Source organism: Dermochelys coriacea, chromosome 13 (assembly GCF_009764565.3).
Source record: "Dermochelys coriacea isolate rDerCor1 chromosome 13, rDerCor1.pri.v4, whole genome shotgun sequence".
Classification (NCBI taxonomy): domain Eukaryota; kingdom Metazoa; phylum Chordata; order Testudines; family Dermochelyidae; genus Dermochelys; species Dermochelys coriacea.
Genome location: NC_050080.1, coordinates 38,888,337 through 38,902,104, shown reverse-complemented (window position 1 = coordinate 38,902,104; position 13,768 = coordinate 38,888,337). Strand labels below are relative to the sequence as shown.

General features: G+C 66.4%; 2 protein-coding genes across 5 annotated transcripts; one reads left to right on the top strand and one right to left on the bottom strand.

Annotated features, from left to right (window-relative positions):
• The first annotated feature begins 491 nt into the window (after positions 1 to 491).
• Positions 492 to 4,597, top strand: OXA1L (OXA1L mitochondrial inner membrane protein). Its single transcript, XM_038369813.2, is given in 12 exon segments — positions 492 to 638; positions 640 to 692; positions 694 to 796; positions 1,195 to 1,314; positions 1,705 to 1,897; positions 2,474 to 2,617; positions 2,861 to 2,946; positions 3,049 to 3,213; positions 3,743 to 3,847; positions 3,948 to 4,110; positions 4,179 to 4,259; positions 4,368 to 4,597. Coding segments are annotated over 12 exon segments (1,458 nt in total). The 5' UTR covers positions 492 to 506; the 3' UTR covers positions 4,481 to 4,597.
• A 288-nt stretch (positions 4,598 to 4,885) lies between these two features.
• SLC7A7 (solute carrier family 7 member 7) lies at positions 4,886 to 13,524 on the bottom strand. Of its 4 annotated transcripts, none has more exons than XM_043495628.1 (10): positions 13,380 to 13,524; positions 10,991 to 11,467; positions 9,339 to 9,464; positions 8,735 to 8,988; positions 7,990 to 8,113; positions 7,811 to 7,914; positions 7,276 to 7,372; positions 6,005 to 6,154; positions 5,585 to 5,768; positions 4,886 to 5,136 (listed from the first exon to the last, which is right to left on the bottom strand). In XM_043495628.1, exons 2-10 carry the CDS (start codon positions 11,463 to 11,465, stop codon positions 4,896 to 4,898), a joined length of 1,755 nt encoding a protein of 584 aa, XP_043351563.1. In that variant the 5' UTR covers positions 11,466 to 11,467; positions 13,380 to 13,524; the 3' UTR covers positions 4,886 to 4,895. The 4 variants fall into 4 exon arrangements, with proteins under 4 accessions (XP_043351563.1, XP_043351562.1, XP_038225356.1 ...); XM_043495627.1 differs by lacking the exon at positions 13,380 to 13,524 and adding an exon at positions 11,844 to 11,953; XM_038369428.2 differs by lacking the exon at positions 13,380 to 13,524 and adding an exon at positions 13,238 to 13,354 and having other exon boundaries at positions 4,899 to 5,136; positions 8,844 to 8,988.
• Between the last annotated feature and the right edge of the window lie 244 nt (positions 13,525 to 13,768).

Genomic DNA, 13,768 nt, shown 5'->3' with positions numbered 1-13,768 from the left:
CGACCCGTCCGCTCCCAGGCTCTAGTCAAGTCACTTTTTTGGGCCACATCCAGCAGGGCTGCCTCCAGGGCGCCCTCAGTCACATGGCCGACGAGGGGGCCCCCGTTGCCCTCACCTAAAATGGCCCCAAGAGTCCTTTGCCAATATTAAATATGGAGGCCGCCATGCAATCAAAGCCACATCTGCGCAGGACAGACCACACTCAAAATGGCCGCCACAGCTGCCCTCATTCACTATGGCTGCCGGCGGACATGCGCTCAATGGCGGCGCTGCCCTTTCTCGATATGGCCGCCTTTGGTAACAAATCATGTGACCATGCCTTCAGCCAACATGGCCGCCTTCCGAACACGCACGCGCGCCAGCCCTTTCTCATCATGGTTGCCTCTTAAGATACTGGGACGCTGCCCTCGTTCACTATGGCTGACACTCGCAGCACACGGACGCCTGCAGCCAGGACGGCGCCCACGCCCACGCATACGCGTTGACGGGTTTTGCCACCATCGAAGATGGCCGCTGCCCATAATCCGGAGGTGTGGATACTGCCCGCCCTCAAGATGGCGCCTGACTGTATCCAACCCATGCTGCGTGCCCATAGAAAACATGGCTGCGCTCGCTTCGCCGGAGCGTCGCCTATAGCACTGCGCTGGCTCAGACGGCGGGCGCGCGGCGCTGGGTGGGTGCGCAGCCGGGGCGACTCCTCCCCGCGAACATGGCGGCTAGTGCGGCTGCGAGACGGGGCTGGCGCCGGCTGGGACCCCCGGAGCTCGTCCCGCTCCTCAGGGGGCTCCACACGCAGGTGGGATCCGGGGCGGGGGGCCCTGTGACGTCACAGAGGTCATGACCTTAGGAAAGCGGAGCTGGGGAACCCCGGGGGTCACGTGGTCTGGGGCTTGGGACCCGCCGCCGCAGTCATCTCGGTGTTTTAGAGATCGAAGGTCGTGACCTCTGAGGTGGGGGAGCTCGAGGGGTCCGCGGGCATGACCCCGCTGGTGACGTCACGGAAAAGGGAAAACCACGCCCCCCTGGAGCTTAACCTGCGATGATCCTGGGGTCAAAGGTCATGGGGTTAACGGTCTCTGCGGAGCAGGGGTCGTGACCCTCCCCTCGGGGTTCACAGGTGGCCAGAGAGAGCCCTGATCCTTGGTATGATGAGGTCAAAGGTCACTGATCCCCTCCCCCCTCTTCTCCCCCCAGATCTACAGGGGCGCCGCCCCCCATGCCTGGCTCCATGGAAACACCCCGCGTGGGGCTCCCCTGCGCCCCCGACTCGCCTTGCGGCCACCCCCAGCCCGCTCCCAGAGCAGCGCGGCCCAGGTGAGGGGCTGCGAGTCAGGAGTGAGGTGCACCGGTGGGGGGGGCTGGCAGGGGGCTGCGGGTCGGGACTGAGGGGCACCGGTGGCGGGGGGGCAGGGCTGGGCTGGCGGGGGGCTGCGGGTCGGGACTGAGGGGCACCGGTGGCGGGGGGGCAGGGCTGGGCTGGCGGGGGGCTGCGGGTCGGGACTGAGGGGCACCGGTGGCGGGGGGGCAGGGCCGGGCTGGCGGGGGGCTGCGGGTCGGGACTGAGGGGCACCGGTGGCGGGGGGGCAGGGCTGGGCTGGCGGGGGGCTGTGTGTTGGGACTGAGGGGCACCAGCAGGGCAGGGCTGGGCTGGTGCTGTGGGTTGAGAGCGAGGGGTGCCTCTGTCTCATTGTCTCCTCTCCCCAGGTGCTGCCCCCTGCAGCTGCCCCGCCCCCAGCCCTGGGTGGCGCGGTGCCCGGCGGGGAGCTGGCGGAGGTGCCGGAGCTGGGGCTGGCAGAGCTGGGGCTTGGCTCCTACACGCCTGTGGGGCTGATCCAGAACCTGCTGGAGTTCCTGCACACCGACCTGGGGCTGCCCTGGTGGGGCGCCATTGTGGCCGGTGAGGGGGATGCTGGGATAGCGGGGCACTAGGCATCACCCCCAAGTCTGGAGAGAGCTACCCACAATGCACTGTGAGTAACGCTCCCCCCAAGGTATGGGGGCAGCCTGTGCAGTGCCTTGTGGGTAATCCTATCCCCCCCACACACACAGGCCCGGGGGAGGTCTGCCCGGTGCCTTGTGGGTGTCGCGCTCTCCCCCGAGCATGGTGCGGCCAGCGCTCTCTCCCCAGGCATGGTGGGGGCGTGCTGCCCAGTGCATTGTGGGTAACACTCTCTTCCCCGGGCACAGTGGGGGCGTGCTGCCCGGTGCCTTGTGGGTGTCTCGCTCTCCCCCCAGCATGGTGCGGCCAGCACTCTCTCCCCCAGGCACGGTGGGGGCGCGCTGCCCAGTGCATTGTGAGTAACGCTCTCTCCCCCAGGCACGGTGGCAGCGCGCTGCCCGTGGCATTGTGGGTAACACTCTCTCCCCGGGCACAGTGGGGGCGTGCTGCCCGGTGCATTGTGGGTAACGCTCTCTCCCCGGGCATGGTGGGGGGTGCTGCCTGGTGCACTGTGGGTAATGCTCTCTTCTCCAGGCACGGTGGCGGCACGCTGCCTGGTTTTCCCACTCATCGTGAAGGGGCAGCGGGAGGCCGCCAAGCTGAACAACCACCTGCCCGAGATCACCCGGCTCACGCAGCGCATGCAGGACGCCAAGCGCTCCGGCAACCAGTTTGAGTGTGAGGGCTGGGGGCAGAGCCAACGGAGGGGGAGGGCCCTGGGGTAGATGGGGAGATAAGGGGGATGGAGACAAGGGATGGGGTAGAAACTTGGCAGGAAGCAGGTGGAGTCAGCAAGAGGGGGAGGAGCCTGAGGGTTGAAGGGTGGAGTCTAGAGCCAAGGGTGGGGCTTGGGAGCCAGGTAGGTGATGCCAGGAGTCAAGGGGAGGAGCCGAGCCCCTAACTCCCCCTTTCTCCCCCCAGTCTCCAAGTCGTATTCGGAACTGAATCTGTACCAGAAGGCCCACGATGTCAACCCCCTACGGGGGTTCCTAGTGCCGCTCGTCCAGGTAAGGCTCCACCCCCTTCCTAAGGCCCTGCCCTGCCCCTCAGTCCTGACCCGCAGCCCCTTACTCCCGACCCACAGCCCCTCGTCTCTCCCCCTGCTCCAGGCCCCCGTCTTTATCTCGTTTTTCATCGCACTGCGGGAGATGGCCGCCCTGCCCGTGCCCAGCATGCAGAGCGGCGGCCTGGCGTGGTTCGTGGATCTGACGGCAGCCGACCCCCTCTACGTCCTGCCCCTCGTCGTCACCGGCACCATGTGGCTTATCCTGGAGGTGAGCCTGGGGAGGCGTGATAGTGTAGGACCTAAGTGAAAAAGGGAGCCAGGGGCTGGCTGTAAACGGGCGAAGGGCAGGACTGTGTAGCACCCCCTGTAGCACCCCCTGCTGCCCGGGAGAGGGATGAAAATAATATAGGACCTACAAGAAAGAAAGGGCCGGGGGGTTCCTGTAAACACACTGGGAAGGGAAGCGAGGAGTGAAGGGCTCTGCTCTCTCGCCCCTGGCTGGCCAGCAGAGGAATGACGATCGCATAGGAACTACAGTAATATGGTAGAAAGGATCATAAATAAAGGGCCAGTTGGTGGCTGAACCCAGCTGGCCAGGGCAGGACAATAGTGTAGGGCCTACAGGAAACGAGCCAGTTGGCTGCTCTGGCCTGGGGTGCTACAATACTAGAGGGCCTACAGTAAATGAGCATCAGTTGGGTTGCTTTTCCAGTTTGGTGGGGGCGTGTCTGGGGGTGGGGCCTGTCTCTAACCCTGCCCCTCTATGTGTTCCTCCTCCCCCCCCCCCCCCCCGGCAGCTGGGAGCTGAGTCCGGGGTGGACAACCCCAACCTGAAGGTGATGAAGACGGTTTTCCGGGTGATGCCGCTGGTGATCCTGCCACTGACCATCAGCTTCCCCACGGTGAGAGCCTCCAGGGGGGAGTAGGACAGCTGGGGGGGGGGGCCTGGCCCCAATCTCCTCCCCCCCCTGCACCCCCCTGATGCTGCCCTGTCTCCCCCAGGCCGTCTTCACCTACTGGCTGACGTCCAACCTGTTCTCCCTGGCGCAGGTCGGGCTCCTGCGGGTCCCGGCCGTCCGCACCCGGCTCCGCATCCCCGACCGCGTCCAGCATGACCCGGCCCTGCTGCCCACGCGCCAGGGCTTCGTCCAGAGCCTGCGGACTGGTGAGTGACCCGGGGGGGGGGGGGCTTGGCGCAGGCGGGGGCTAACCCCTCCCTCCCGTCCCCCGCAGGCTGGAAGGACGCCCAGCTGGCCCAGCAGCTGCAGGAGCGCGAGCGGCGGGTCAAGAATCACCTCGCCCTGGCCGCCAAAGGTTTGTGCCCCCCCCAATTCCTGCAGCTGTGGGACCCCCCTGCATGCTCGGGCCGCTGCCCCAGAGGGGTGTCCCCCCCACCCCATCTCACCCCATCTCTCCCCGCAGGACCCCTGCGCCAGACCTTCTCCCACAACCCCTTGCAGCAGAAGGAGGGTGGGGCCAGCAGCACCAGCTCCAGCCCTCGCCCAAAGAGGCCCTGGCAGGACACGCTGGGCTGAGACCTGCCCCACAGACATCGCTGGACCCCCAGGACCCAAGAATCGCCACCAGGGAGCGCTCCCCCATCCAGACTCCGCTCAGGGGGTGGGTTTGAGCCAATAAAGGACCCATCACCCGCCCGCTGGTGCCATTGGACTCTGCTTGGGAGGAGGGGGAGGGCTGGAGACTCCTCTACTACTAGGGGGCAGGGGAGTGGGGGTACTGAGGCCTGGTTGTGGGGAGCGGGGGGGGCAAGTTTGAGGGGCTCAATCCTAGGTTGGGGGACAGGAGGCAGAAGGGGCTATGGGGCAAGAGAGAGGCAGGGAGCGCAGTGCATGGGGAGGAACTGGGAACCCAGTGATGGGGCAGAGGAGGGGGGAGAGGCGGGGTTCTCCGGGGAAGGGTAGAGAGCAGACAGATGACACCCGGAGCTGGCTATGACTGGAGTGATGCTGGTTTATTGGTAGCAGCTGCTTCCGGGGCAAAGGGGGGCTGGTGGTGTCCCGACACCAGGGCCGTGGGGGCCAATAAATTAAAGGGGAAGAGTGGGTCTGTGGGGGAGGGAAGGTGCCCCTTCCCCACTGGCTCCGTCACTGGGATTTGGGGCGACAGTCGTCCGGGTCCAGCTCCGTCACCACGGCCTGGCACAGCACCTGGATGTAGCGGGAGACGCCGGCTGCAGAGAGAGTGGGACGGTTAGCGGGGGCTGTGGGTGAGGAGTGAGGGGCATTAGTACAGCTGGGAGGTCCAAGGCTGGGCTATAGGGGCTGCGGGTCGGGAGCGAGGGGCGCCGGCGGGGTGGGCTATAGGGGCTGCAGGTCGGGAGGGAGGGGCACCGGCAGGGTGGGCTATAGGGGCTGCTGGTCGGAAGGGAGGGGCGCCGGCGGGGTGGGCTATAGGGCCTGCGGGTTGGGAGCGAGGGGCGCCGGCGGGGTGGGCTATAGGGGCTGCGGGTCGGGAGGGAGGGGCACCGGCAGGGTGGGCTATAGGGGCTGCTGGTCGGAAGAGAGGGGCGCCGGCGGGGTGGGCTATAGGGGCTGCGGGTCGGGAGGGAGGGGCACCGGCAGGGTGGGCTATAGGGGCTGCGGGTCGGGAGTGAGGGGCGCCGGCGGGGTCTCACTCACCCACGGCCGCTCGCAGCCAGTGGGGCCAGTGGGTGTCCGGGGTCCGCACCAGCAGGAAGTAGACGGGCAGCCCCGAGAGCGCGATGGCGATGCCGATGAGCGAGTTGAGGGGGTCGGTGTAGAGCGGGACGGCCACGAGGAACACGGTGCACAGGCAGAAAAACAGCGGGAAGACGATGCTCAACTGGGGAGACAGTCAGGGGGTGAGCCGCGGCCCCGGGGCACGGTGGGGCCAGTGGAGACCCTGCCCCAGGGCATTACGGGCCAGGAAAGCAGCCCATGGGGGGAGACCCTGCCCCAAGGCATTATGGGATGGGCAGGGAGTCAGGGGGAGACCCTGCCCCAAGGCATTATGGGATGGGCAGGGAGTCAGGGGGAGACCCTGCCCCCAGAAGATTGTGGGACTGGGTGGGGCCTTACCTTGAGTGGGCGGGGCCTGTCGGGCTCCTTCCAGCGCAGGTAGAGCTGCCCGGCGATGGACAGGCCCACGAAGAACCAGTAGCTGAAGCTGTAGTAGTTGATGAGCTGGAAGATATCCTCCACGCAGAGATAGACCAGAGCCATGGCCCCCTGGGAGAGGGAGAGACCCCCGTCAGGGGGATGGACTGACCCAAGGGGGGGGACACCCCTGCCAAGACAGGGGGATGGACTGACCCATGAGATGCTCCCCTCCGGAGACGGGATGGACTGACCTATGGGACAACCCTCCCCATTGGGGTAATGGGCTGACCCACAGGAACACCCCCCTCTTAGAGACAGGGCAATGGACTGATCCATGGGATAGTATCCCCCCCCCGTCAGGGGCATGGATGGACTGTCCCAGGGGATGCCCTCCAGCGTGGGGGGTGGAGGGAATGGACTGACCTGACTCCTGCCCCCACTAGCTCAGGCAAATGGACTGTCCCATTGCATTCAACGACCCCCGGACCTCCAGGAAAACTGGACTCTTCCAGGGTGTGACATACCCTGTGGTGGGTCATGGACTGTAGTCTGTCCCTTGCCCCACCCTTGCCCCTAGCTGTGATCTGGCCCATGGGTATGATCGGTCCCATGGCAAACCCTGGGGGATGGTCCGTCCCGTGCCCACAGCTGTGATCCATCCCATACCCCCCCATGGGGAATGGTCTGTCCCGTGCCCACAGCTGTGATCCATCCCATACCCCCCCATGGGGAATGGTCTGTCCCGTGCCCACAGCTGTGATCCATCCCATACCCCCTCATGGGGAATGGTCCGTCCCGTGCCCACAGCCGTGATCCATCCCATACCCCCCCATGGGGAATGGTCTGTCCCGTGCCCACAGCTGTGATCCATCCCATACCCCCCCATGGGGAATGGTCCGTCCCGTGCCCACAGCTGTGATCCATCCCATACCCCCTCATGGGGAATGGTCCGGCCCGTGCCCACAGCTGTGATCCATCCCATACCCCCCCATGGGGAATGGTCCGTCCCGTGCCCACAGCTGTGATCCATCCCATACCCCCTCATGGGGAATGGTCCGTTCCGTGCCCACAGCTGTGATCCATCCCATACCCCCCCATGGGGAATGGTCCGTCCTGTGCCCACAGCTGTGATCCATCCCATACCCCCCCATGGGGAATGGTCCGTCCTGTGCCCACAGCTGTGATCCATCCCATACCCCCCCATGGGGAATGGGCTGTCCCGTGCCCCGCCCCCGGCGCGTGGGGCTCACGTTGAAGAGCAGGGCTGGCACAGGGGTGAATCGCTCCACGTGGATCATGCAGAGGGCGTCGGGCAGGTGCCCCTCCCGCGAGCCCACGAAAAACAGCCTGGGGCAGAGCAGAGTGTCAGGGGCTGCGGGGTGGGGCGCAGAGGGGCTGGGGGTCACGGGTGTGGGCAGCGGGTTGGGGGCACTCAAGGCCTGGGGGTCACAGGAGAGAAGCGCTGGGGGCTGCTGGTCAAGGGTGGGGGCTCTGGGGGCTGCGGGACGGGGGCACAGGAAGGCTGCAGGGTGTTGGGGGCAGCAGGGCGGGGTAAGGGGCTGCAGGATGGGGGCAATGGGGGGGCTGCAGGGTAAGGGGTGTTGGAGACTGGGGCCTGTGGGGTGGGGGGCGTTGGAGGCTGCAGGTCAAAGGCAGGGGGCACTGGGGGCTGTGGGATGGGGGCTGCCAGGGGCTGCAGGGTGGTGAAGCTGCGGGGCGGGAAGCTGTGGGGCAGGGGGGCTGCGGGGCGAGCTCGGGGGCACTGGGGGGAGGAGGGGAACACACCTGGAGGCGGCGAGGATGGAGGCATTCAGCCCCCCGAAGCAGGACAGGGCCACGGCCAGGGGGATGGTCCAGTTGAAGACGCCGAAGACACGGTCGGCGAAGCTCTGTGGGGAGACGGGGGGTGAGAGCCCGGCCGGGGGTCCCCCCAACCCCCGCCCCCCCACACCCCGGGTACTCACCACGGCCACGGCATCGCTGGCCAGCAGCTCGTCGGGCGCCAGCACCGTGTAATAAGCCACGTTGGTCAGCAGGTAAATGGTCGTCACCACCGGCATGGAGACCCCGATGGCCAGCGGCAGGTTCCTGGGGTCAGAGCCGGAGCCTCGCAGCTGGTCAGCCCCGGCCCCCCACGAACCCGCCCCCCGCCCCGGCCCCCCATGGGCCCCCTCACCTCCCACAACAGCCCCCCATAGACCCCCTCACCTCCTAACCCAGCCCCCCCAATGATCCCCCACTCACCTTCCAACCCTGCCCCCCCCAGAGATTCTCCCCCACACTCACCTCCCAATCCGGCCCACTCATAACCCCCTCACCTCCCAACCCGACTCCCGCACAGACCCCCCCACCTCCGAAACCAGCCCCCCCACAAGCCCCCCTGCACTCAACTCCCAACCCCCTCAGTCCTTGCAACTCACTGACCCTGGGGCATCCCAATGAGGAGCCTCTGGTCTGACCCCTGAGGCAGCTTGAGGGCCAACGTGCCAGGTGGGGAGTTAAACACCCCGCAAATGAAGTGGGTCAACAAAATGAAGGGAAAGGCCAAACCCTTCTTCCTGGAGCAGCCCCCCTCTTCCCCCCAATCGCTGGGGGGCACCATGGCTCCAGGCCGCACCCCTAGCCCTACAGGCTGGGGGACGGGTCAGGTCCCAGCTCAGCAGTGGCAGGGGGGATCTATGGGGCAGGCTGCGGGGGTGGGACCGGTCCCAGCTCAGTGGGGGCAGATCTATGGGGCAGGCTGCAAGGGTGGGACCAGTCCCAGCTCAGCAGGGTCAGATCTCTGGGGCAGGCCCGGCCCCCAGGGAGCAGCACCCACCTCTCGGGGTCCTTGATCTCCTCGGTGACGAAGTTGAGGGTGTCCCAGCCCGAGTAGGAGAAGAGGGCCGAGTAGAGGGCCAGGGCCAGGTCCCCCACGGCCAGCGAGGAGCCCGCGAAGGGGTCAGCAAAGTGCTCGGAGTGTCCTGCAGGGGGAGGTAGGGAGTCGGCCGGCTGGGGGACACGGGCAAAGGCTGCGGGTCGGGGGTGAAGGGCACTGGCAGGACAGTGGGGGCAGGGCTGGCAGGGGGCTGCGGGCCAAGGCTGAGGGGCACCGGGGCTGGCAGGGCTGAGGGCACCGGGGGCAGGGATGGCAGGGGCTATGGGGCACCGGGGCAGGGCGGCGGGCGGGGGCTGAGGCCTGGCAGGGGCTGAGGGGCAGGGCGGCGGGCGGGGGCTGAGGGGCACTGGGGCCAGGGCTGGCAGGGGCTGAGGGCTGGCAGGGGCTGAGGGGCACCGGGGCAGAGCGGGGGCTGAGGGGCCCCGGCTGCCCTACCCTGCGCCAGGCGCACGATGCCGGTGACGATCACAGCCAGCAGCGCCAGCAGCTTGGCATAGGTGGAGACGTCCTGCACCCGCGTCCCCCATTTCACGTAGGCGCAATTAACGAATGTCAGGAGACCTGGGGGGAGAAGAGAGCGTGAGACCCCCTGAGTTGCCCCAGAGCCGCCTGCTTGCCCCGGACGCCTGGGTTCTTTCCTGTCTCCTGGAGAACAGCGGCAGCTAGTGGGTAGAGCAGGACACGGGGGCTGGGACTCAGGACTCCTGGGTCCTCTCCCTGGCGCTGGGAGAGGAGTGGGGGCCGGTGGGTCAGAGAAGGGGGCCCTAGGAGCCAGTACTCCTGGGTCCTCTCCCTGGCGCTGGGCCCCACACCCTTCCCTGTTGTTTTCCTTCATTTCCCGTCAACCTTGATCTTTCCCCGGCGTGTTGTGACTGGGAAACTCATAAACCTGGGCTGGACCCAGCCCCGGGGGGGGGGGGGGGGAAAGCGGCGTCCCCCCCCCGATCATGGCGCTGGGCCCTGGGGGCTGGGCCGAGCGCCGGGGGCAGCCGGGGACGTCCTGGAGGGAACAAGGCCAGAGATTCCTGCCCCTCTCCGGCTGGGCCTGGACACACCCGCCCCCATGCCCCTCGCTCCCATCCCACAGCCCCCTACAGGCCTGCCCCTGCACCCCACCTGCCCCCCATGCCCCTCACTCCTGCCCTGCAGCCCCCTACGGGCCTGGCCCTGCCACCCACCCGCTCGCAGTGCCCCTCACTCCCGACCCGCAGCCCCCTACGGGCCTGGCCTTGCCCCTCACTCCCGCCCCACAGCCCCCTACGGGCCTGGCCCTGCCCCCCACCTGCCCCCATGCCCCTCACTCCCTCCCTGCAGCCCCCTATGGGCCTGGCCCTGGCCCCTGCCCCCCGCCTGCCATGCCCCTCACTCCCGACCTGCAGGCCCTGCTGGCCCAGCCCCCCATGCAGGCCGGCGTGGGTGGTGCAATGTGGGGGCCTGACTCGGCGTTTTCCGGCAGCTGGATCCGGCTGTGAATCCCCGACTCAGCACCGGGGCCATCAGCAGAGGCCAGCCCACAACCTCCTGCCCCATGCGGGGTCAGCGGGACGGACAGACAGAGCCCCACACTCGCCAACCCCAGCATCCCTGCGCCGCGGGCTCAGAGCGGGGGCTGGGAGCCAGGACGCCAGGGTTCCTTGTCTGCCAGTGGGGGTTTCCTACAGGGTTGGAAGAGGCCATGGAGAGAGCCCCCTGCTCCCCGAACCCTGCTCTCCGGCCCTGCCCCTGCCCCTCACTCCCGCCCCTCAGCCCCCTGCCCCCTGAGCTCTGCCCATGACCCTCACTCCCGCCCCGCAGCCCCCTGCCCCCTGAGCTCTGCCCCTGACCCTCACTCCCACCCCACAGCCCCCTGCCCCCTGAGCTCTGCCCCTGACCCTCACTCCCACCCCACAGCCCCCTACCCCCCGGCCCCTCACTCCCGCCCCGCAGCCCCCTGCTCCCCGAACCCTGCCCTCCGACCCTGCCCCTGCCCCTCACTCCCGCCCCCCAACCCCTTGCCCCCCCAGCCCTGCCGCTGCCCCTCACTCCTGCCCCACAGCCCCCTGAGCCCTGCCGCTGCCCCTCACTCCCGACCCCCAGCCCCCGCTCACAGATGCAGACAGCAGCCAGCAGGCGGTGGGCAACATAGGGCCCCGGGCAGCTGGGGAAGACGGGCTGCACCATGTAGCTGGCGAAGGTGAGGGCGATGACAGCCTGGCTGGTGGGCTCGATGATGAGGAGGGAGGCCCAGAGGCGGACGAAGGCCGCCAGCCCCCCGAAGGCCTCCAGGATGTAGGCGTAGCTGGCCCCGGACTTGGTGACGGTGGTGCCCAGCTCGGCGTAGCACAGCGCCCCGAAGACGGAGAAGAGGCCGCCCACGGCCCACACGGCCAGCGCCAGCCCGTAGGAGGCGCTGTGCAGCAGCACCCCCTTGGGCGAGACGAAGATGCCCGACCCGATCATGTTGCCCACGATGAGGCAGATGCCGCTGAGCAGCGAGATCTCCCGCTGCAGCTTGACGGGGGGCTCCGGGGGGCTGGCAGGCTCTTGCGGAGGGGCTGGGTCGTAGTGGGGGGTGGGCGCCATGGCTGCAGAGAGGAGAGAAGGGGTTAGGGTGTGGGGGTGCAGGATGGGACATGGGGCCTTTCCCCTCTAGGGGGCGCCGATATCATCAGATAGCCCCCCAGCGGGGAGACAGGGGAAAGGGAGGGGCTAGTGCATTAGAGCAGGGGGCTGGGAGCCCAAACTCCTGGGTTCTCTCCCCAGTTCTGTGAGTGGAGTGAGGGCTAGTGGTTAGAGTGCGGGTGGGCTGGGAGCCCGGACTCCTGGGTTCTCTCCCCAGCTCTGTGAGCAGAGTGGGGGCTAGTGGTTAGAGCAGTGGGGCTAGGAGCCAGGACTCCTGGGTTCTCTCCCAGTCCTGCGGGGGAGGGAGGCCAGGCCCCAGGACTCTGCACAGACACTCACCACTCCTGGCACGTTCCCCTCCGTCCCCTCACAGAAAGAGGAAGAGCCGGGAGGGGCAGAGACTTTAACTTGAGAAGGGGGGGCTGGGCCCTGGGCTGGGTCCAAGGTCCCTGGAGGGGAGCCAGCAGCGTGACAGGGGAGATAAGTGCTGCGAGCTTCCCCCGCGCCTACTGCAAGCTTCCCTGACAGTGCCCCCATGCTGCAAGCTTACTCCTCCAACAGTAACCCCCGCTGTGAGCTTCACCCGCGCCTGCTGCAAGCTTCCCTGACAGTGCCCCCATGCTGCAAGCTTGCTCCTCCAACAGTAATCCCTGCTGCAAGCTTCCCCCGCGCCCACTGCGAGCTTCCCTGACAGTGCCCTCATGCTGCAAGCTTGCTCCCCCAACAGTGCCACCCATGCTGTGACCTTTCTCCTCCAACAGTGCCCCCATGCTGTGAACTTCCCCCACCCACGCTGCGAGCTTCCCTGACAGTGCCCCCATGCTACAAGCTTCCCCCCTGCCACCATGCTGCAAGCTTCCTCCTCCAACAGTGCCCCACCATTGTGAGCTTCCCCCCACCCATGTGGTGAGCTTCCCTGACAGTGCCCCCACACTGCAAGCTTGCCCCTCCCCCTTCTGCAAGCTTCCCCCTCAATGCAAGCTTCCTTGACATTGCCCCCCAAGCTGTGAGCTTCCCTGACAGTGACCCCACACACTGTGAGCTGCCTCCTCCAATAGTGCCCCCATGTTGTGGGCTTCCTCCTCCCCGATGCAAGCTTCCTCCAACAGTACCCCCTATGCTGTGAGCTTCTCCTGACAGTGCCCCTCATGCTGCAGACTTCCCCTGACAGTGCCCCCACGCTGCAAGATTCCTCCTCCAACAGTGCCCCCATGCTGCAAGCTTCCCTCCTGACAGTATCTACACACAATGGGGACGTTTGCCCCCAGATCTGGGGATCGAACCCAGGAGTCCAGGCCTGGGAGGCTCATTGGCATCCTCATTAATAATTAGCCAAAAGTTAATAACCTATGAGCCGAATCATTAATTATGTGACCTCTGACCCTGGCTTTGCCCTGCCCCCTTCCCCACTCACAGGTGATAGGAAGGGGGCAGAAAAGGGACCCAGGCATTCAGGAATCCTGGATAGAGAACCAAAGAATGGCCAGGCGGGGTCAGAGCAACGGCCCTGCCAGCCCTGGCTGCCAACAGACCAGGGCCATTATCCAGTGATCCACCCCGAGCTCTGGTGCCACCCGACGCAGGGGGCTGCGTCCCTGACCAGCTTGGCCAATAGCTGTCGCTGGACCCGGCCTCCAGGAACGTGGCTCCTTGTGTGTCAAACCCCCTTCTACTTCTGGCCTCAGCCTATCCCCTGGCAGTGAGTTCCACAGGTTAACTGAAATCCTACCTACTGGAAACCTGCTGCATGTTCATGAGTCCCCCCAGTTTGTGTCAGCCATAGTCACAGTCTGCTGTGGCCCTACGCACTGGATCCACCCGGCAGGAACCCAGGCGCCGGGCTCTGAGCCCAGGCTGAGACTGGGCAGAACTCACTTCATCTCGTGGGGAAGGGAGGGAGAGTCCGCGAATTGACTCTTCTGCGCTCCCGTGGATGCACTTTCAAGATGGCGAAAACCGCAGGGCCAGAAACGAGCCAATATGGCCGCGCCCAGTGGATGACTTCCCTATATCGGGTTCAAGATGGCAGCGTCCATTAATTTCCTTTAGCAAGATGGCGACGGTCAACAATGCCAAGGTGACGGCTACGATCATTTCCGGTCCCAACATGTCAGCCCCTACAATATCCTTCACCAATATGGCGGCCCCTATGAATCCCCCAAAATGGCTGCGCCTATCACCGTCCTTACAAAAATGGCGGCCCCCGGTTAAATCAAGATGGCTGCGCCCGTTAAAGCAAACAAATTATGCAATTCCATCAAAGA